Below are 24,175 nucleotides of genomic sequence, written 5' to 3'. Positions count from 1 at the left end.
ATATTTGAAATGCCAGCGAAAAGTACGTATAGGAATTTGGGGGAGGGAGTAAGGCCAATATAAGCCTCTTGAGAGCTGAAATTAAATGTTTCTTTGCACTATAACAACAATGCTACACTAACTTCCCCCTTCTTCTGGAGAATATTGCAACAAAAAAGGTGGGGCCAATTATCGTTTCAATCCGTTTACAGGAAATGAATTTTTACAATCACTCACGTATTTGGGATGTACATGTGAATCCACGACATGCATGTGGACGTCACGAGGCCAATTTAAAAAAAAGCGGATTCAAAAATATTGAGATACGTGTTGACGAGTCATAAACATTATACCGACTGTATGAATACAAGTGATCAAATTGCATTAAACCATTCAGTCAATACCATTCATCCCAGAAACAAGAAATTAGAACAGTTGATTAAACTGTGTGAGATCTCACTATGGTACTCTCACGATATTTCCAAAACGTCTATGCTTCCTTTATTTACGGATTCCTTATTCTTACAAGTTTGATCTCAGTATATCCAATGACCAATACTGGTGATTTTTTGGAAACTTGCAATTCGACTCAACCAAATCATATAAATAACTCAAGGAATTCATCTGGTTTACGTAATCAAAGTGCTGTAAGTATATAATGTACTGCAGTTATTTTTTTCTACAGATCTTATCACTATCTCATAGTACAAACGTTAAACATGTATAGATACAATTAAGAACTAGGAGATGTTCAAACTTTAAAATGCGTACATTGGCGACAATGTGGTAGGCATAAAAAATTCTCAAGTTGCTTATACAAACCAGACTTCTAAAAAATGCTGAAAGTCCAGTTTCAAATATCAATCTTTTCGCAAAACGTTGAATGTTTGAAATCGCTCTCACTATTTATACGATTTTGAATAAGAATTAAGAGGCGCATGTCCAGATAAATAGTTCTCTATTTAACGATACATCAAGAATATAAAATTCAAACGTAGCGTCATCAAGTGCTTCTTCCAGGAAAAGATCCATCCACAATTGTAGATTTTTGAATGTGTCATGTAAATCAATTTCTCTAGTTGCTTCTAAATAGTCAGGACCTAACTTTCCTGACCTAAACGCATTACGTATAATGAAGTGCGCAGTTCAGTAGAGTGCCTTCACAGTAATGAGCGAAGAAAATTCATCAAGCAACTAGTTCATGATTCTCAGTGTACGACTGTAAAAATTATCATTTATCTATGTGCAATTATGAATGTATATGAAAACATTTGACGTCTTTTCCTCTTTCTTTATTTCATATGAAACCCATGAAGAGTTTTTCACTTGGCCAAGAAACATTAATAACAACGATGGTGGTCTCCACAATTAGTGTCCTAACAAATGGTCTTCTTATTGTTGTTATTGTGAAGGATCCTTTAAGCAAACTAAGACGAGGACCTTGGATTACAATCTTAAGCTTATCTATTGCTGATTTCACTGCATCTTTGTCCCAATTCATGATTGTTGGATTGGGTAGATTGTTCGAGGTCAAACCATCAGAAGCTGTCATTTATTCTGTCCTTTTCTTTTGGATGTTTGGGGCTGCGGGCTCATTTTTTCACTTGACATCACTCACATGGCAAACTTACATGATTGCAAAGTATCCCAAATACAAAAAACAAATGTTATCTACGAAGAAAATTTACATATTATGCGCCACAGTTTGGTTGATTGCCATTTGCATGGCATTTGCTGAAGTCACATCACTTTACATAAAAAAATTTGACCAGCTTATGTATATCTATATCACGGTATATGCTGTCTTGGAAATTGCTGTCTTGATCCAGATCATATTGAAGTGTTTCATACTTAAGGTTGTACTGCAAAGTCGACAAGACACTAAAGTAAATGCTAAACAGTACAACACTAAACACTTTGAAATTGTAAAGGCAATCATTGTGCTGAATGTCTTATTACTGGTAACTGCATTTCCTTATTTTGTCGCCAAACAAGTGGAGTTTTTTCAAAGGGTTGGAAAAATACAAGGTGAATTGGCTAAGAGTTTTTCTTACTACTACAAACCAGTTGCCATGGTGAATTTCGCTGTCAATCCAATTGTGTATGCACTGACGCTTCCCGTTTATCGAAACAGTATGAAGGCGTTGTTTAAAAAGACTAGAATTGTTTCCATCAAAAAACCAGGGCATTTAATCTTTTCATTTCGTACTAGTTCTAGTAAACCTGTATGATAGATAATATGTTCTAAACTCAATTTGATTAAAAATGTACGAATAGTGCTAATAGTTTTTATTGGAAGAATAAATTCTAAAACAACTGTGTGGTCAAAAAAATTATCCCGATTATTACTACAATACTTATCACTTTTTTGATTCTACGTAACTTCAAAAGCGAGAGCAATAATTGCGAATACTTTAATGAGACCATAAATTAAGTAAAGCACGTACATCAGGTACCTGGAAATATAGCAGCTTTGCTGAGATGAAAACCTTGAAAAAAAGAAGAAAGATTTGTTATTTTCATCTTGGTATATTTGAAATGCCAGCGAAAAATACGTATAGGAATTTGGGGGAGGGAGTAAGGCCAATATAAGCCTCTTGAGAGCTGAAATTAAATGTTTCTTTGCACTATAACAACAATGCTACACTAACTTCCCCCTTCTTCTGGAGAATATTGCAACAAAAAAGGTGGGGCCAATTATCGTTTCAATCCGTTTACAGGAAATGAATTTTTACAATCACTCACGTATTTGGGATGTACATGTGAATCCACGACATGCATGTGGACGTCACGAGGCCAATTTAAAAAAAAGCGGATTCAAAAATATCGAGATACGTGTTGACGGGTCATAAACATTATACCGACTGTATGAATACAAGTGATCAAATTGCATTAAACCATTCAGTCAATACCATTCATCCCAGAAACAAGAAATTAGAACAGTTGATTAAACTGTGTGAGATCTCACTATGGTACTCTCACGATATTTCCAAAACGTCTATCTTTCCTTTATTTACGGATTACTTATTCTTACAAGTTTGATCTCAGTATACCCAGTGACCAATACTGGTGATTTTTTGGAAACGCGCAATTCGACTCATTGTCTTATTACTGGTAACTGCATTTCCTTATTTTGTCGCCAAACAAGTGGAGTTTTTTCAAAGGGTTGGAAAAATACAAGGTGAATTGGCTAAGAGTTTTTCTTACTACTACAAACCATTTGCCATGGTGAATTTCGCTGTCAATCCAATTGTGTATGCACTGACGCTTCCCGTTTATCGAAACAGTATGAAGGCGTTGTTTAAAAAGACTAGAATTGTTTCCATCAAAAAACCAGGGCATTTAATCTTTTCATTTCGTACTAGTTCTAGTAAACCTGTATGATAGATAATATGTTCTAAACTCAATTTGATTAAAAATGTACGAATAGTGCTAATAGTTTTTATTGGAAGAATAAATTCTAAAACAACTGTGTGGTCAAAAAAATTATCCCGATTATTACTACAATACTTATCACTTTTTTGATTCTACGTAACTTCAAAAGCGAGAGCAATAATTGCGAATACTTTAATGAGACCATAAATTAAGTAAAGCACGTACATCAGGTACCTGGAAATATAGCAGCTTTGCTGAGATGAAAACCTTGAAAAAAAGAAGAAAGATTTGTTATTTTCATCTTGGTATATTTGAAATGCCAGCGAAAAATACGTATAGGAATTTGGGGGAGGGAGTAAGGCCAATATAAGCCTCTTGAGAGCTGAAATTAAATGTTTCTTTGCACTATAACAACAATGCTACACTAACTTCCCCCTTCTTCTGGAGAATATTGCAACAAAAAAGGTGGGGCCAATTATCGTTTCAATCCGTTTACAGGAAATGAATTTTTACAATCACTGACGTATAAGGGATGTACATGTGAATCCACCACATGCATGTGGACGTCACGAGGCCAATTTAAAAAAAAGCGGATTCAAAAATATCGAGATACCTGTTGACGGGTCATAAACATTATACCGACTGTATGAATACAAGTGATCAAATTGCATTAAACCATTCAGTCAATTCTAATCATCCCAGACACAAGAAATTAGAACAGTTGATTAAACTGTCTGAGATCTCACTATGGTACTCTCGCGATATTTCCAAAACGTCTATCTTTCCTTTATTTACGGATTCCTTATTCTTACAAGTTTGATCTCAGTATATCCAGTGACCAATACTGGTGATTTTTTGGAAACGCGCAATTCGACTCACTGTCTTATTACTGGTAACTGCATTTCCTTATTTTGTCGCCAAAGAAGTGGAGTTTTTTCAAAGGGTTGGAAAAATACAAGGTGAATTGGCTAAGAGTTTTTCTTACTACTACAAACCATTTGCCATGGTGAATTTCGCTGTCAATCCAATTGTGTATGCACTGACGCTTCCCGTTTATCGAAACAGTATGAAGGCGTTGTTTAAAAAGACTAGAATTGTTTCCATTCAAAAACCAGGGCATTCAATCTTTTCATTTCGTACTAGTTCTAGTAAACCTGTATGATAGATAATATGTTCTAAACTCAATTTGATTAAAAATGTACGAATAGTGCTAATAGTTTTTATTGGAAGAATAAATTCTAAAACAACTGTGTGGTCAAAAAAATTATCCCGATTATTACTACAATACTTATCACTTTTTTGATTCTACGTAACTTCAAAAGCGAGAGCAATAATTGCGAATACTTTAATGAGACCATAAATTAAGTAAAGCACGTACATCAGGTACCTGGAAATATAGCAGCTTTGCTGAGATGAAAACCTTGAAAAAAAGAAGAAAGATTTGTTATTTTCATCTTGGTATATTTGAAATGCCAGCGAAAAATACGTATAGGAATTTGGGGGAGGGAGTAAGGCCAATATAAGCCTCTTGAGAGCTTAAATTAAATGTTTCTTTGCAGTATAATAACAATGCTACACAAACTTCCCCCTTCTTCTGGAGAATATTGCAACAAAAAAGGTGGGGCCAATTATCGTTTCAATCCGTTTACAGGAAATGAATTTTTACAATCACTCACGTATAAGGGATGTACATGTGAATCCACGACATGCATGTGGACGTCACGAGGCCAATTTAAAAAAAAGCGGATTCAAAAATATCGAGATACGTGTTGACGGGTCATAAACATTATACCGACTGTATGAATACAAGTGATCAAATTGCATTAAACCATTCAGTCAATGCCAGTCATCCCAGAGACAAGAAATTAGAACAGTTGATTAAACTGTGTGAGATCTCACTATGGTACTCTCACGATATTTCCAAAACGTCTATCTTTCCTTTATTTACGGATTCCTTATTCTTACAAGTTTGATCTCAGTATATCCAGTGACCAATACTGGTGATTTTTTGGAAACGCGCAATTCGACTCACTGTCTTATTACTGGTAACTGCATTTCCTTATTTTGTCGCCAAACAAGTGGAGTTTTTTCAAAGGCTTACAAGGGGAATTGGCTAAGAGTTTTTCTTACTACTACAAACCAGTTGCCATGGTGAATTTCGCTGTCAATCCAATTGTGTATGCACTGACGCTTCCCGTTTATCGAAACAGTATGAAGGCGTTGTTTAAAAAGACTAGAATTGTTTCCATTCAAAAACCAGGGCATTCAATCTTTTCACTTCGTACTAGTGCTAGTAAACCTGTATGATAGATAATATGTTCTAAAATCAATTTGATGAAAAATGTACGAATAGTGCTAATAGTTTTTATTGGAAGAATAAATTCTAAAACAACTGTGTGGTCAAAAAAATTATCCCGATTATTACTACAATACTTATCACTTTTTTGATTCTACGTAACTTTAAAAGCGAGAGCAATAATTGTGAATACTTTAATGAGACCATTTGCGATTAAGAAACATTTGCGATGTAACTACATTCATCGTTCATAACTTTATGATTAATATATAAATTTTTTATTTGGGTATTGTATAGGTAATATTAGCATAGTTTTAAAGGGAAGATGAAAGAAAAAGAAACTATCATGACTTGTAGCGAGATTTAAACTGACTAAAATTTACAGCCAACTTTTTGACTTTTCTTTTCATGAGAAAGATCAGCAGTATAATACTTTTTTAACGGAACATATCATTAATCAAATAAACCTTGAACTTAGAGACGTTACAGATTTGCTTAATGCTTCGATAAAAAATTTGAAAGAAAAAATGAGTCTTGCTTGTTTGTTAAGTTTTCTATAGCTTGTTAAAAAAATGACAACAAACTTCTTTCAAATATCGGCTGCTACTTGGTGGTTATATTGGAAAACAAATACTTCGGTATAAACAGAACTTCGTTCCATCGCTCAAAGAGTAAGTTGGTCTGTTCAAAATAAAGAAAATGTGTACGCAGCTAACGTACAGTCGCAAGTGCACGGACAGCTTAAATACAGAATCCTTTCATCACAGGCATATGAGCCAAAAGAAACAATAACGATGAACCATCAAAATGAAATTTGCATAGTTTTTATTCTACTTGCGTTATGATGAAAAGTTTGCTTACACAAAAAATTCTTGTGATGACCCAAAGCACAAACTTTCATTGTGTGCTGAAACAGGAAATTTTGCTATAGCATTTATTAGTACGTTATTCTTAACATTGAACGAATTTATGTTTTGAAATATGACAAATTAATATACCTACAACAAAGACTTTGCTAAGAATTCTCAATAACATGAGACCAACCTGGGCCCTGGTAAAGCCATAACTTTTTAATACAACAAGACGTTCTGTACACGGATGAAATTTATTTTGGTGAGTGAATCAGTTCACTGCAATATTGAAGAAAGTAGAATTCAATACATCGCGTGCAGGGACACTTCGTCTCACTTTCTACATCAATATACAGCCAATTATCCATTTTCTTCTTTGTCAGTACTTCCTGTATACGTGAGAAGTTTGTGTACATCATCATGATGCCCAGCCCAAGTTTTGAAGTAGTCGGACGTAGCTGTTAAGCCACTTCGGAGGTCAACATCAACCCAGAAGAACATTTGTTTTGTCTGTTTCAAAACACCAGATACATACAGACGATCTTAATTTACCATACCATATAAGACATTTTATTTTGCTATCAGTTGAGTATTTTTAAGAAGAAGAGTTAAGAACGCATCACACGACGAACGCGAAAGTCGTTTTTTTATAACATCCAAAACTTATTATAATACGGCCAGCAGACGACAAAGAAGTTAGTCGTGGAGGTATATAATAATTATTATTTGTAATAGCAGGATTACGGCGTTTTACCAAACCCTGTGTTCGTTTGAACTGATAGTACGATTAATAAAACATTTCGACATGTGGTTTATCGAATCCTTTTAAACCAAATTTTAGTCATCGATTCATGTAATTACCAGACTTTGTACAATTCAAATTAGATTTTGTATAAGTAAATTATATTACTTTTTTAGACAGGTGGAACCCGGCGTACAATTCCTTAAATAAAATCAATTTCTGAGGTCACGCTATGGTACCTGTACAATATGTTTATAGATACGTTGTTTTTATATGTTTGTTGAATGTATATCCAGTGCCAGTGCCAGTGGTCAAAGCTAGTGACAATTCTATCAAAATGTGTAATTCGACTAAAACAGATCAAATAAATTGCTCAAGGAATTCCTCCGTTTCGCAAAATAATGGAAAAGTAAGTATTATATAAAAAGTATTATAAGTCATGAAAATAAACTTTGTTGACTGCAAAGAGAAATGCATTCAAAGAAATACATACAAGCATGCGAGAAAAACGTAAAGGCGTTTTCTCTTTTGTATTACACAACAACGTTACATGCAGTGATTTTATCATGAAATTTGACATTTTGAGAATAAGCAAAACTATTATGTGCAGTTCATTTAATTAGCATTTTGTGGCTTCAAGGTAAGCTGTAAAGATAAACATTGTTATCCATAGTTATTTGGCAAAATCAAATAATCGTATGATAAAACATGCATAAAACGATTTCACCATTATCTCCGAATACGAACGAAAATGACTTGATAATGTAAATATTCTATGCATATTTACAATATCAAGTCATTTTCACTTGCCTGCTTTCTTCAAGAGTTCAAGAGTACCAGGCAAATGACAATATCTGCATATATCTCATGCATATCAAGAACTCATTTATTTATATGTACCGAGATATGATGTTTACATCAATATATTCTCTGTGTAATGAATTAGGCAACTACATGATATTCAACATTGTTTGTTCCTCGTGAAATTGGAATTTTCATAGAAACAGCAAAGCTTGTGTTGGTTGCCTTGATATGAACAAAACATAAAAATTACAATATTCCTCAAATTATGTTTACTTTATGTAGTGGCGTAAAAGTAAGCCCGTATATTTGGTCTTGCTATGCGAATATATCACAGTTCACACACAGTGGAAACTGAAAAATCAGTTCCTACAAAAATAAATAATGGCAATGCTCTCAAACTCATATATAAGACTAAAACTTAAAAGCTTATGCAAAAGTCGATTAAAGTAAAACGACATCATTTTAAGTTTGGGCATCATTTGCAACATAAACATAAGCATAAGAAGAATTGACAGTTGATAATCTTTTGCAGTTATGCTCATGTTTATACTTTTGCCGAAAGTGAGAACCAGGATTTGAGCGTTATAATTTAGTTCCTCATCTAAAAAAAACAAATTTTTGTTTTTAAAAATATTGCAACATATAATAAACATATATTTATGTATTTAATATGAAACCGAAGAAAAGTTTCTCACTTCCTCAAGAAACATTAATAACAACAATGGTGATCTCCACAGTTGGTGTCCTAACAAATGGTCTTCTTATTGTTGTTATTGTGAAGGATCCTTTAAAAAAGCTAAGACGAGGACCGTGGATTACTATCTTAAGCTTATCTATAGCTGATTTCACTGCATCTTTGTCTCAATTCATGATTGTTGGATTGGGTAGATTGTTCGAGGTCAAACCATCAGAAGCTGTCACTTATTCTGTCCTTTTCTTTTGGATGTTTGGGGCTGCGGGCTCATTTTTTCACTTGACATCACTCACATGGCAAACTTACATGATTGCAAAGTATCCCAAATACAAACAACAAATGTTATCAACGAAGAAAATTTACATATTATGCGCCACAGTTTGGTTGATTGCCATTTGCATGGCATTTGGTGAACTCACATCAATTTACACCAAGAAAATTGAACAGCTTATGTACACCTATATCACAGTATATGCTGTCTTGGAAATCGCTGTTTTACTTCAGATCATATTGAAGTGTTTCATACTTAAGGTTGTATTGCAAAGTCGACAAGACACTAAAGTAAATGCTAAACAGTACAACACTAAACACTTTGAAATTGTAAAGACAATCATTGTGCTGAATGCCTTATTACTGGTAACTGCATTTCCTTATTTTGTCGCCAAACAAGTGGAATTTATTCAAAGGCTTGGAAAATACAAGGTGAATTGGCTTGGCGTTTTTCTTACTACTACGAACCAGTTGCCATGGTGAATTTTGCTGTCAATCCAATTGTGTATGCACTGAGGCTTCCAGATTACCGAAACAGTATGAAGGCGTTGTTTAAAAAGACTAGAACTGTTTCCATACAAAAACCAGGGAATTTAATCTTTTCATTTCGTACTAGTTCTAGTAAAGCTGTATGATAGATAATATGTTCTAAACTCAATTTGATTAAATATGTACGAATAGTGCTAATAGTTTTTATTGGAAGAATAAATTCCAAAGTGACAAACAACTGTGTGGTCAAAAAAAATTATAACGATTATCACTACAATACTCATCACTTTTTTGATTCTACGTAACTTCAAAAGCGAGAGCAATAATTGTGAATACTTTAATGAGACCATTTGCGATTAAGAAACATTTGCGATGTAACTACATTCATCATTCATAACTTTATGATTAATATATAAATTTTTTATCTGGGTATAGTATAGGTAATATTAGCATAGTTTTAAAGGGAAGATGAAAGAAAAAGAAACTATCATGATTTGTAGCGAGATTTAAACTGACTAAAATTTACAGCCAACTTTTTGATTTTTCTTTTCATGAGAAAGATCAGGAGTGTAATACTTTTTTAACGGTACATATAATTAATCAAATAAACCTTGAACTTAGAGACGTTACAGATTTGCTTAATGCTTCGATAAAAAATTTGGTGGTTACATTGGAAAACAAATACTTCGGTATAAACAGAACTTCGTTCCATCGCTCAAAGAGTAAGTTGATCTGTTCAAAATAAAGAAAATGTGTACGCAGCTAACGTACAGTTGCAAGTGCACGGACAGCTTAAATATAGAATCCTTTCAACACAGGCATATGAGCCAAAAGAAACAATAACGATGTACCATCAAAATAAAATTTTCATAGTTTTTATTCTACTTGCGTTATGATGAAAAGTTTGCTTACACAAAAAATTCTTGTGATGACCCAAAGCACAAACTTACATTGTGTGCTGAAACAGGAAATTTTGCTATAGCATTTATTAGTACGTTATTCTTAACATTGAACGAATTTATGTTTTAAAATATGACAAATCAAGATACCTACAACAAAGACTTTGCTAAGAATTCTCAATAACATGAGACCAACCTGGGCCCTGGTAAAGCCATAACTTTTTAATACAACAAGACGTTCTGTACACGGATGAAATTTATTTTGGTGAGTGAATCAGTTCACTGAAATATTGAAGAAAGTAGAATTCAATACATCGCGTGCAGGTATACTTCGTCTCACTTTCTACATCAATATACAGCCAATTATTCATTTTCTTCTTTGTCAGTACTTCTTGTATATGTGAGAAGTTTGTGTACAACATCATGATGCCCAGCCCAAGGTTTGAATTAGTCTGACGTAGCCGTTAAGCCACTTCGGAGGTCAACATCAACCCAGAAGAATATTTGTTTTGTTTGTTTCAAAACACCAGATACATACACGCGATCTTAATTTACCATACCATATAAGACATTTTATTTTGCTATCAGTTGAGTATTTGTGAGAAGAAGAGTTAAGAACGCATCACACGACGAACGCGAAAGTCTTTTTTTTATGACATCCAAAACTTATTGTAAGAAGGCCAGCAGACGACAAAGAAGTTAGTCTTGGAGGTATATAATAATTATTAATAGTTTTTATTGGAAGAATAAATTCCAAAGTGACAAACAACTGTGTGGTCAAAAAAATTATAACGATTATTACTACAATACTCATCACTTTTTTGATTCTACGTAACTTCAAAAGCGAGAGCAATAATTGTGAATACTTTAATGAGACCATAAATTAAGTAAAGCACGTACATCAGGTACCTGGAAATATAGCAGCTTTGCTGAGATGAAAACCTCGGAAAAAGAAGAAAGATTTGTTATTTTCATCTTGGTATATTTGAAATGCCAGCGAAAAGTACGTATAGGAATTTGGGGGAGGGAGTAAGGCCAATATAAGCCTCTTGAGAGCTGAAATTAAATGTTTCTCTGCACTATAATAACAATGCTACACAAACTATCCCCCTTCTTCTGGACAATATTGCAACAAAAAAGGTGGGGCCAATTATCCAATTATCAAAAAAAAGTTGGGGTCAATATTATATTAATATTGCAACAAAAAAGGTGGGGCCAATTATCGTTTCCACCCGTCTACAGGAAATGAATTCTTAAAATCACTCACGTTTATGGGATGTACATGTGAATCCACGACATGCATGTGGACGTCACGAGGCCAATTTAAAAAAAAGCGGATTCAAAAATATCGAGATACGTGTTGACGGGTCATAAACATTATACCGACTGTATGAACCATTCAGTCAATGCCAGTCATCCCAGAGACAAGAAATTAGAAGTTAGAACAGTTGATTAAACTGTGTGAGATCTCACTATGGTACTCTCACGATATTTCCAAAACGTCTATCCTTCCTTTATTTACGGATTCCTTATTCTTACAAGTTTGATCTCAGTATATCCAGTGATCAATACTGGTGATTTCTTGGAAACGCGCAATTCGACTCAACCAAATCATATAAATAACTCAAGGAATTCATCAGGTTTACGCAATCAAAGTGCTGTAAGTATATAATCTACTGCAGTTATTTTTTCTACAGATCTTATCACTATCTCATAGTACAAACGTTAAACATGTGTAGATACAATTAAGAACTAGGAGATGTTCAAACTTTAAAATGCGTATGTTGGCGACAATGTGGTAGGCATAAAAAAATTCTCAAGTTGCTTATACAAACCAGACTTCTAAAAAATGCTGAAAGTCCAGTTTCAAATATCAATCCTTTCACAAAACGTTGAATGTTTGAAATCGCTCTCACTATTTATACGATTTTGAATAAAACGTATGCGTCATCAAAGTGATTCTTACAGGAAAAGATCTATCCACAATTGTAGATTTTTGAATGTGTTATGTAAATCAATTTCTCTAGTTTCTTCAGTAGAGTGCCTTCACAGTAATGAGGGAAGAAAATTTATTAAGCAACTAGTTCATGATTCTCAGTGTACGACTGTAAAAATTACCATTTATCTATGTGCAATTATGAATGTATATGAAAACATTTGACGTTTTTTCCTCTTTCTATATTTCATATGAAGCCCATGAAGAGTTTTTCACTTGGCCAAGAAACATTAATAACAACGATGGTGGTCTCCACAATTGGTGTCCTAACAAATGGTTTTCTTGTTGTTGTTATTCTTGTAGATCCGCTTAACATACTAAAACAAGGAAGGTGGATTACAATCTTAAGCTTATCTATAGCTGATTTCACTGCATCTTTGTCTCAATTCATGATTGTTGGATTGGGTAGATTGTTCGAGGTCAAACCATCAGAAGCTGTCATTTATTCTGTCCTTTTCTTTTGGATGTTTGGGGCTGCGGGCTCATTTTTTCACTTGACATCACTCACATGGCAAACTTACATGATTGCAAAGTATCCCATACGTAGCCGACAGATGTTGTCTACCAGAAAAATATACATATTATGTGCGACTGTTTGGTCGATTGCCATTTGCGTGGCATTTGGTGAACTCACATCAATTTACAGCAAGAAAATTGAGCAGCTTATGTACACCTATATCACGCTATATGCTGTTTTGGAGATTGCTGTTTTGATCTTGGTCATTGGGAAGTGTTTAATACTTATAATAGTATGGCAAAATCGACAAAACACGACAGTAAATGCTAAACAGCACAATAGAAAACATCTGGAAATGGTAAAGACAACTATCTTGCTAAATATCCTATTGCTGGTAACTGCATTTCCTTATTTTGTCGCCAAACAAGTGGAGTTTATTCAAAGGCTAGGAAAAATACAAGGTGAATTGGCTTGGCGTTTTTCTTACTACTACAAACCAGTTGCCATGGTGAATTTTGCAGTCAATCCAATTGTGTATGCACTGAGGCTTCCCGATTATCGAAACAGTCTGAAGGCGTTGTTTAAAAAGAACAGTTATATTTCTACTGATACAGCACAGCAATTGACAACCTCGTTCCGTTCTGCTGATGAAACGATTGCTTTGTAGATAATATGCATTGATTAATATGCATTGATCATATATAACTTGATTACAAATATATATGATTATTTTTTTAATATAGGTAATAACATAAACTTTAGTGGAATTTGTAGTTATACTTTTGTGTAATTTTTAGTGTAATGTTTGTATTTGTAGCCAATTTTGCCTGCAACAAACTATTTTGATAACCACATCAAAACATAGTACAATATCGTATCTAATAATACGTTGTCCTCCTTGCTGCTTATTTACATCTTTAGGAAGAAATTCTCTACATTGAATTTAGCGTGAGCTGAAGCTTTGTGTAACAGGTAAAACGTGGCAGCTTTGTTGCATCGAAAATTTCACAAGAAAAAGCAAGTTGCCCTTATAGACTTAACTTCTTTCAAAATGGCAGAACGTTTTTCATTGATAAAACAGCATGGTCAGCAATCAGCATGTATTTGAATATTCAGGCAGAATCGTTTTTAATTATACTTTATAGTTTGCAAGAAAAGGTATGTTTAACAATCTATCAATATGTAGCATTTTATCTGCACTAGCTAAAAGAGGAAGGCAGAAATGAGCATAGTCTTAAAATTCACACATACACATTATATTTTCATACAATTATATTTGTATAATTTTCGTGTTTGATAGAATAAGCTGATAATAAACGAACAATGAACAATAAACTTTAATGAATACATTATTTATTGTCCATAAAGATTTTTGAACGTCTTCTTTGACACATTGTTGCCATAGAATAAACACATCTTTTTTTCATATGGTGACGCAGCTGACGCTTTTCCTTTTTGTTTTCCAGTTCAATTGGATTCTCCAAAGATTCGCCATTCAACCACAACCATTTTGGTTTTGCACAGCAGGAAGAAAAAAAACACAATATGAAGAAAAGAACAAGGCCATATTTCAACCCTTTCATACTTTACACAACAGCCCAAGAGAAGCTTGACGTCCAATTCTTCAAGTTTCAAAGTAGATTTACTGCCAGTACATCATTCCTATGGCACAGCTATATTTATACCATCAAGCATCAAGTGTTTTTAAACACAGACATCAAGCTTCTTAACAGCTTGAGTTTACTAAATGGATTCGGGCTGTTCTTAGTTTGGATAATACCTTTCAAAGTCTTTAAGCAACAAGAGAACACTTGACAGAAAAAAAATACAACTACCTCTCCCACAAGAGAAGTACTGGTACCACCACCACCACCTTTCATGCGAGAGAAGTACATGCACCACCAATATCCCCTTTACTGCAAGGGAAATACCAGCAGCACTACCACCCTCCTCGTAAGAGAAGTATTGGTACCACCAATACAACCCCCTTTCCAGCAAGAGAAATACAAGCACCACCACCAACCTCTCTCCCGCAGGAGAAGTACAAGCACCACCATCAACCTCTCTAACGCAGGAGAAGTACAAGCACCACCATCAACCTCTCTAACGCAGGAGAAGTACAAGCACCACCACCAACCTCTCTCCCGGAGGAGAAGTACAAGCACCACCATCAACCTCTCTAACGCAGGAGAAGTACAAGCACCACCATCAACCTCTCTAACGCAGGAGACGTACAAGCACCACCACCAACCTCTCTCTCGCAGGAGAAGTACAAACACCACCACCAACCTCTTTAACGCAGGAGAAGTACAAGCACCACCATCAACCTCTCTCCCGCAGGAGAAGTACAAACACCACCATCAACCTCTCTAACGCAGGAGAAGTACAAGCACAACCATCAACCTCTCTAATGCAGGAGAAATAGAAGCACCACCACCAACCTCTCTCCCGCAAGAGAAGTACAAACACCACCATCAACCTTTCTCCCGCAAGAGAAATACAAGCACCACCACCAACCCTTCTCCCGCAAGAGAGTACAAGCACCACCACCAACCCTTCTCTTGCAAGAGAAGTACTGTCACCTCTCCATCCTCTCCTGCGAAAGAATTACCAGCAACAGTAGCAATGACGTGAAGAGTTGAGCTCCAGTTATGTAATTCTGTAATGACTTAATAGAAATTTATGACAATCCTCCATACCCCTGTATCATTAGAAACTGGGCTTTAAACTTTAAGTACGAAGTTTTGAGCTTTTAAACGTCTTCACAGGGTTTAAACAATAAAAGAAATAAAAATGTCTTATTCTTTTACAAGTCACATATTTACACAATTCTCATCAATCCTAATGTATAGTTCTATAGACAAAAGTATTGTGGTAAAAAATATATTATCAATGTACAACAAAACGATATATTATCAATATCCAATAACAAAAACAATTTTACACAATTCTCATCAATCCTAATGTATAGTTCTATAGACAAAAATATTTTCGTAAAAAATATATTATCAATGTACAACAAAACGATATATTATTAATATCCAATATCAAAAACAATTTTACACAATTCTCATCAATCCTAATGTATAGTTCTATAGACAAAAGTATTTTGGTAAAAAATATATTATCAATGTACAACAAAACGATATATTATCAATATCCAATAACAAAAACAATTTTACACAATTCACATCAATCCTAATGTATAGTTCTATAGACAAAAGTATTTTGGTAAAAAATATATTATCAATATCCAATAACAAAAACAATTTTACAAAACGACACAAACATAAACTCGACATCATAAACAGTTTCAGAAAAGTTGTCAAAGAACACCTGTCATTTCTGCATATCACTTAATAACAAAAAAATTTGCGCGAAATAATAAACGCATTTTGTAATGATAATTAAAAATCTTTCATTTCTGATATAGCTTTTAGTGTAGCTAATATTAAAATCGGAACTGCTAAATAATTAAATTTTACTGATGCATTTACTCAAGTTTTCACCTGTTTTTACTTAAAACAAACTAGCTAACAACTTTATCATTATGAGCTATATATTCTAAATCCACTAAACTTTGGTTTCATTTAAAATATAAAATATGAAATAAAAATTTCTGTGCAGTAGTTATAAGGTTTATGGGTCTTCGAATACAATAATTCGCTATTGCGCAAAAGGAATATTTCGCATTATCCTGAAAATGAAAGTTTGGGTGTAAAACATTACACCGGAGTATAGGGAGACATAGAACGAGAACGGGATTTTCTATTTTCAAAGTTCTACTTTTATTTACAAGAGTCCTACCCGTAGAATAAACTATAATGTCAAAGGATAGTACAAAGTTTCAAACAACTTCGGCCTGTTTGACTTAATTTAAACCAGCCTTAAACATGTTTGGACATTTTTAGTTTGTTGATAACTTTCAGTCTTTCACAGCATAACTCTTTCATTTATAAGACTTTATACTTTTTAAATTGATAACATTTAATAAACCAAGTCATTCGCGCAGTCCAAATTGAGCCCCACATTCAATCTTTTTATGTTGTGAAATTTTAATTCATTTTAGATGGAAAACTGACTTAAATAAATTTGCTTAACAATCAGCTTATCAATTGTCCACTCGGGATAAAGACTAGTGATCACAATGATAACACAAAGTTGCATTGAAAGATAGAAGTTTGCTATTTTAACGCTGTTTTCTTGATTAGGTGTTGTTAAATGATGTATTTTAAGTGCTTTTCAATCAATGCATAACTTTGTCTGTCTTCCCAGATGAATGGAAAACAGCAAGAATTATACCTCTTTACAAAAATGGACACCGTAACTTGCCTGGAAACTATAGACCAATTTCAATTCTTCTAGTCGTCAGTAAAATCATTGAACGTATACTTTACGATCAACTCTACAACTACTTTTCTAAATCTGAAATCCTAAGTGATTGTCAATTTGGTTTCAGAAAATCACATTCAACAACAACTGCCTTAATTGACCGTACGAATGATTGGTACACAAACATGGATAAAAGGTTGCTCAACCTTGTAGTCCAAATTGATCTAAAAGAGGCTTTTGATACTGTTGACCACAAAATTTTATTAAGAAAACTTGAGTTGTATGGAATTAAAGGACAAGCCTACAACCTAATTGAATCCTATCTGTCAAAGCGAACTCAAAGATGCCAAATCAAAAATTTTATTTCATCCCAACAACTCCCCTAATGTGGAGTTCCCCAGGGCTCTATTCTAGGTCCGTTATTTTTCTTAATATATATAAATGACTTACCCTCATGCTTAGAGCAATGTAAACCAAAAATGTTTGCTGATGATACTAGCATAACGGCTTCAAATAATGATATAGTTGAACTAGAAAAGACAGTAAACTCTGACTTGAATAATCTGGAAAAGTGGTTGATAGCAAACAAACTTAGTTTGAATTCAACCAAGACAGAATATTTGATCATAGGCTCGAAACAAATGATCAAGAATGTTTTTACTTCTAATTTGCATATTGCAATTGGCAATTACGTTATAAATAGAATTTATGAGTACGAAAGTTTGGGTTTAATAATTGACCAACACTTATCTTGGAGGAGTAACACTGATAAAATTTGCAAAAAAGTAGCAGCCGGTATCTCCGCCCTTAGAAAATTAAAGCAATACACAGACAAACAAAACACTTATCTCTATTTATAATGCCCTGGTACATCCTTACTTCACATATTGCTGTGAAGTTTGGGGTGTATTGGGGGAAACTCAGTCCAAGAGACTACAAAAACTTCAAAATAGAGCTGCAAAAATTATCATAAGCATGGGCAATGATGTCGATTATTGTAACGCATTACAAGAATTAAAGTGGGAACCTCTTGAAATACTTAGAAAAAAAGCTAAAGCAAAGCTGATGTTTAAATTGTTAAAAAATGCTGGACCAAATTCACTTACTAGATTGTTTACCTATAAAAAAGACATCACTGATTACAATCTACGCAATATTACAAGTTGTCTAAATATGCCTAGTACTAACTCCTTGACGAAAAGCTTTGCGTATGATGGTGCTTCTGTTTGGAATTCAATTCCAGCAGGAATCAGAATTAGCAAAAGCGTGTCACTTTTTCAAAAGAAAATTGCTGCTTGCATTTTATGATTTAGTTTAACATGTAACAGATGGAATAAACCAAACTCTGTAAATATTTAAACTTCTCTTCTGTAGATAATTTATTTCTTAGTAAATTTTGTAATTGTTTTTGAACAAAAGCACGCCCCTTGTGGAAATCAACCCCAGTTGACAAGGCCAGCGTGTCAAAATAAAGATTTTCATTCATTCATTCATTCATTCATTCATTCATTCATTCATTTTCGATTGCCATAAGCCCATAACGAATAGCAATGTAACATAAGCAACATCAAAACTTAACGACTGACCACATTATGAAATAAAACAGCCAGGCTGAGACATCATTAGTCATTTATCAAGAATTTAATGATACGTCAAAACGCAAGGATGGATTTACGACAGGGTTGCAGAGAAGTATGCACCACCACCCCCAGTCTTAGATATACAAGATGGAAGTCAATTTCCCTGCAAAATACTAATATATCAAACAATTAATGGACACAATTAACAATCGGCCTTCCCCCCCCCCTCCCCATACACTGACACACAGACACACACAAACCATCATCTCTGATCATTTCGGTGAAGACGGCAAGATATTTCCTTTAATCACAATAAGAAATATGTTTGTATAACAGGAGGATGTCACTGCACTAAGAAGATTAGTACAATCGACACGTGCACAAATCCAACCACTTTAGCGGGAAAAGATCGAGAACTATTTTCACCTAACAAAAAGAAACCGTTGATTTTAATCTGAGCCAAAAATATTGACAGACAAGGAAGAAAAGAGAACTTCAATCTGAAACTTTGATCCCATCGTTAACTAATGACATTCAAAGTGACAAATAGGAAATTTTTGAAAGACGTAGCTGTTCAAAACAATAACGACCGACTGACAGGTATTTCAGACAAAATGCACATCAGAACACCCACACACACCCACGGTTATAGATTTATACATAATAAAGTCTCCCTTTAGAGAGCTTTTTGCTCTGTATATCATGTTATACACCATTATTATTTGAGCAAAACCAAAATACATTTTCAGAAAATACAAGCAGCATCAGAGCAACGTCCTCAAAACCAGTGGTTTGCCAATGTTTAAGTGGTTTGCCCGTGTTTAAGTGGTTTTCATGTTTTGCATTTTCGCTATTCGTCTATGTCAATGGGGTTCAAGAAAACTTACTCAAACAATCAAGAAACTTTGTAAGGAACTGAACTCAGTGTATAAATAATAGCTACTATATCACTCTAACGACACGTTTTTGCTTATCACAAATTCTAGCCCAGATTACAATACGCTTAAGTACGAGTGCATAAATAGAAAAACAAACAAAGGTGTTTTTGGCACGCGTTTTAATAAAGTAATTGCTCCATGATCAAATAAATACACGTCACACAGACTGCCAAAAATTAACGTACTTGACGTCAAATTCATGCTAACTAAACAAGAAGTATATAAATGTTTTCAAGTTGAGTGCATGATCATTTTTTAAATATATACCATAGTATAATTTTAGAATTTTGATATACATTTGTATATATAGTATAAGAGAGCCAGTAGTTTATCAGTCTGTTTGACTGTTGTCTGTTACCCTCTTGAAATAAAGTTTTTATACATACTTAAACATATACACAAGGTTAAGTTATAATATCCGTTGAACTCAAAACACTTGGAGCAATATTTTTACCACCATATTTGAATTTTAAATTCAAGAATAAAATATCTTTTTCTCTTGTGCAAATATGACTGGATTTCTTGCTGGGAATTTCGTTTTTAACGGAACAAAAAATTTTCGAAAATATTTTTGACATTAAGAAGCGACATAAATAATGTTTTGTGAACACGAGGCTCGAGAGTTAAGACTTAAGAGCATCGGCAAAATTCATCACATAATTACAAAAACAAAATACGCTAACAAATTTGTACCTAGTCCTTAAAAAAAACCCAGCTAATCTTTATAATCTTCTTGTGAATGCTGTCATGGAAAAGATCATTTCACACCGTACTCTCCACAAATTGGTCTTAAAATTCATAAATAACACAAACAATCTCATCTCAACCATTCTCAATTCTCAACTATGAACTTTGATAATACACTGGACACCAGTTCGTTGGCACAGATGCAATCAAAGTATCTAAGCACCTGCGTAAAGGCAAGTTAATAACAACTTACCACACAATAATCTGATCAGATATCATACGATCAGACTTTGTGCCTGCAAAGCCAGTGAAAGGTACTTCTCATAAAACCTAAAAATCAAAATACGCTTTGTGTGATAAATTAAATATTACATGATATGTCTTCTTGCTATAATCGACATTTGACTGTCTCCATGAAAAATATGCACAATGTTTGAATTGTCTCCCCTGCAAAATCTCTAATCATCTTATTTGAGTGAAAGTAGTAATGGAAAATTGGAAAAAAGACTTATCTAATATACACACGAAGAACAAAATCATTAAACTTATTTTTGAAGAGTCATTCAGAAGAGTCATTCATGAAGAATTATTCAGTAAAAGCTGCCATTGATCAAAATGACGGCATAAGATGCAAAAGAATTGCTAAAAGGACTAGGGTGAAGAATTGTGAAAACCCTCAATATTTAGCTCGGGATGCATGGATTAGAGGGTAGTTAGCGATCGTGTGAGTTGGTCTGTTAAGGACTCAAACTTTAAATTAGGAGTAAGTTATCGTATATGAAGTGGTGTGTATGCAAAATCATTGGAAACCATTCATGAACAGCCTTAGAATCAGAGGCACGAGAGTCAGAAACACTGATTGTAGTTACTTAACATTACTCCCTATGTCTAACAATGGTACATTAATTAAAATAATTTTGAAAAATTGAATATTAAAGAAATAGCAATATTCGTCTTGTGTACAAAGGTGTGGCTGTTTGTATTAGTTTCAGTGTTGATGACATTTTTATACAACTATATCTTATACATTGATTACTGATATTTTTCAACGTCTTTCTTATTAATCTCACGTGTTTTGCATCATTTACATGATAATTTGGCTTATCAGAAAAAGAACTTTCGTGGCATAATACATTTTATAAGTCAAAAGAAAGTTGTCAAACTCTGTTGGGGTGAAAACATACACTTTAAAAGATTATTGTTACTTTGCATAATTATTCAAAATGTGTTTTTAATATGTCAAAAGAAAAGTGTTTTTTCATTGTGCGCCAAGACTCTTGAAAGAAGAATATCAGGTAAGACAGTGATTACACAAAACATAAACTAATTTTAGTTAAAAAGATTTGTAAACAGAGACAAAAGTTTTACCATTATGTATGTGCATGCAATTCTCTATACATTGCTTATAATTTTCACAAATCCTTAATTCTACTCAAGTTACGGCAAACGTTGTCAATACATTCGCACAGACGGAAATTTCCTCTTGCAATTAATGCCGAATAAAATGTATTCTCAGTTGATTTATTCACACCTGTGTTTATAAATATTTTATTCTATTATATAACATGTGATGTCAAAGAAAATCGTTGTTGAGAAAAAATCTCATTTTGTACACTACAAAATGATGTCCTAGTCAATGTTACTATTAGCTACGAACAAAAAGCAAGCGATGTTTCGATTTTTTCTCAACTCACCTGTGAGTGGCGGTTTGATACTATGCTACACAATGTATATCCAATTATATTTTCAAGATACTAGCTAAGCTGTTTTCCAAAAATTGTTTGTTGATCATGTTGAAGAGTGATCAGGTGCGTACTTGGTTTGTTGATCGTTGCAAAATATATCGGCAAGGACTTGTATTTGGTGTCAAATAATTAGAAACGTGAATGTGATGAATGTTTTTTAGTTGTATGGGATATCGAATTTTTGTTCCAACGTTTTATGGTCTAAATTGACATTAGCATTTTACTTAACTGATGAAACTTTTCCTCATGCATCACAAGATTCTGATTTGGATGAAATTTTTGCATCAGTAATTTGAATGCTTTGCTTGCTGGTAAATGCATTTGATTTTACTGGGGTCATAAAAGAAGGAAGCAACGCTCTGCCCCTCTTGTCTCGTACCCCTGCAGCGTTTGCGGACGTTCGTGTGCATCACAAATTGGCCTCCATTCACACATGAGGTCCCACTCTCGCAGATAGACCTGCATGCCTACTCATCTGTCGCCCCGACAGGAGAGTCCATACATACATACAATGTAGTTAAAAATGTTATATAGGTTTCAGCAAGGTTTGCGTCAGTTAACACTAAAAAATTAATGTTTCAAACGTTTTATTAAGGAATACTGCCTATAGTGACATTCGTTAACTTTCTGCGGAAAAGTTGTGAGGTTGTTCATTTTATCAATCATTTGTCGCACATGATTTACGTCCAGCAGGGTGAATCATGATTCCAAGAAGCTATTACTTCCACTTTTAATGTGCCCTCTCAGAATAATTAACATAATCAACATTAGTCTTGCGTACTTTAAGTAAGTGGATTTTTGTCTGCATTGATCGAGTTAATCATATTTTGTCTAATGCACAAATTTTGTAAAGTGAAAGCTTCGTTAAGTGTATGCTTGTTGATTGACAAACTGCGTCATGCATAAACATCCTTGGTAAATGAATCATGTGCATTGAATTCTATTTCATCTTCCAAATCAATTATTTTGATTTAGAAACGTTCAAGGTCTTGCATGAATTACATTTGACGCTTCTAGTGTTGATTTCAAATCGCCTGCTCAAATAAACATATCCGACACGTGAAAAAGCAGCTGCACAGGCAAACTGATAAGATTGAATAATTTTTCATGGCATGTGAAAGTGGTGCTCATTTTGATGATGAAGTCATTTTGTAATGCACAGTAACATTCTCTGAATATTTGGCTCTGGTTTTGTTTTGTCCTAAAGAGACTTCGACGTTGTTTTCGTCATTTTTTTTGGCATTGTCAGATTTCTTTAAAATCTGTCTTTCATTTTCATTAAAGTTAATGGGTGAATGTGTCTGGGTCACTGCGTAGGATGATTGATCTCATTCGCAGTAAAACATCTTATTACAGCTGTGCAAATTATTCTCGAATGAAACTCCCAGTTAAAGGGACCTTATCTACATTTAACGTGTCTTCGTCATGATGCAAAATTCGACACACTGAACCATCTCCATCTTCAACAACAGCATTAGTTAATCACACCTTAATAATGGAATTTACGGCTTTCTGCGGAATATTGATTTGTCAACACATTTCAGCTTCTGTGTCCGCTCTACGTCAATTGTTACTGGATTTGAGCGACCCAATTCAATCTTTACCTACTTTTATCAAAAATATTAAATTGCAAATAGTTCTATATGGTTTTATTAATATTTACTTAACAAAAACATTACAAGCAGATTAGAATTTTCATCATGTATAATATAAACGTTAGATGCATGTCAATGAAATACAAAGAATACCATACATAAGGCAAAAGTTTTCACTATTCGATTAAACAATGAACAAGGTATGATGTTCTCATTGAATATTTGACAACTACTCGCTAAAGACAAGGATGGGGCAGTCTTTGCGGTTATTAAAATTTGTGATTACCATATGCATTTAATCACGAATTTCAACACTCTTTATTATGCATCACGTATATTTAACCACTCGTTTTGCGTTACACAACTTAAGTTACCTGAGATATTTCCATTATCAAAACAGTGTATGATAATCTTATTTACTAATGTGTTTTTTGTTTCTTGTTTAT

General features: G+C 33.8%; 2 protein-coding genes across 9 annotated transcripts in view; both read left to right on the top strand.

Moving 5' to 3' along the window:
- The window catches only part of LOC124453058 (P2Y purinoceptor 4-like), an 82,150-nt gene that overhangs the window by 40,483 nt on the left and 17,492 nt on the right, over positions 1-24,175 (top strand). Inside the window, exons 1-3 of one of the 6 annotated variants that reach the window (XR_006950946.1) lie at positions 6,323-7,209; positions 7,420-7,652; positions 8,730-9,088. The exons of 2 other annotated variants lie outside the window; for them this stretch is intronic. Coding sequence is in view for 1 of the 4 variants with exons in the window: in XM_047003770.1 (XP_046859726.1) it covers positions 3,094-3,363 (270 nt within the window). In the remaining 3 variants the exon portion in view is untranslated. 3 more of the 6 variants (XR_006950947.1, XR_006950945.1, XM_047003770.1) reach the window with 3 other exon arrangements.
- On the top strand, positions 386-13,737 carry LOC124453069 (cannabinoid receptor 1-like). 3 transcript variants are annotated; one of them, XR_006950955.1, is made up of 4 exons: positions 386-626; positions 1,296-2,264; positions 11,132-12,059; positions 12,593-13,737. XR_006950955.1 is itself a non-coding variant. In XM_047003799.1 (2 exons), the coding sequence occupies exons 1-2, from the start codon at positions 441-443 to the stop codon at positions 2,208-2,210; spliced, it is 1,101 nt and encodes a 366-aa protein (XP_046859755.1). In that variant the 5' UTR covers positions 388-440; the 3' UTR covers positions 2,211-2,312. The 3 variants fall into 3 exon arrangements, 2 of the variants coding, with proteins under 2 accessions (XP_046859755.1, XP_046859753.1); XM_047003799.1 differs by lacking the exons at positions 11,132-12,059; positions 12,593-13,737 and having other exon boundaries at positions 388-626; positions 1,296-2,312; XM_047003797.1 differs by lacking the exons at positions 386-626; positions 1,296-2,264 and having other exon boundaries at positions 11,795-12,059.

This window comes from Xenia sp. Carnegie-2017, unplaced genomic scaffold (assembly GCF_021976095.1).
Source record: "Xenia sp. Carnegie-2017 unplaced genomic scaffold, XeniaSp_v1 HiC_scaffold_25, whole genome shotgun sequence".
Taxonomy (NCBI): domain Eukaryota; kingdom Metazoa; phylum Cnidaria; class Anthozoa; order Malacalcyonacea; family Xeniidae; genus Xenia; species Xenia sp. Carnegie-2017.
Note: the sequence above shows the minus strand (reverse complement) of the source record. Positions and strands in the feature narration are given on the sequence as shown.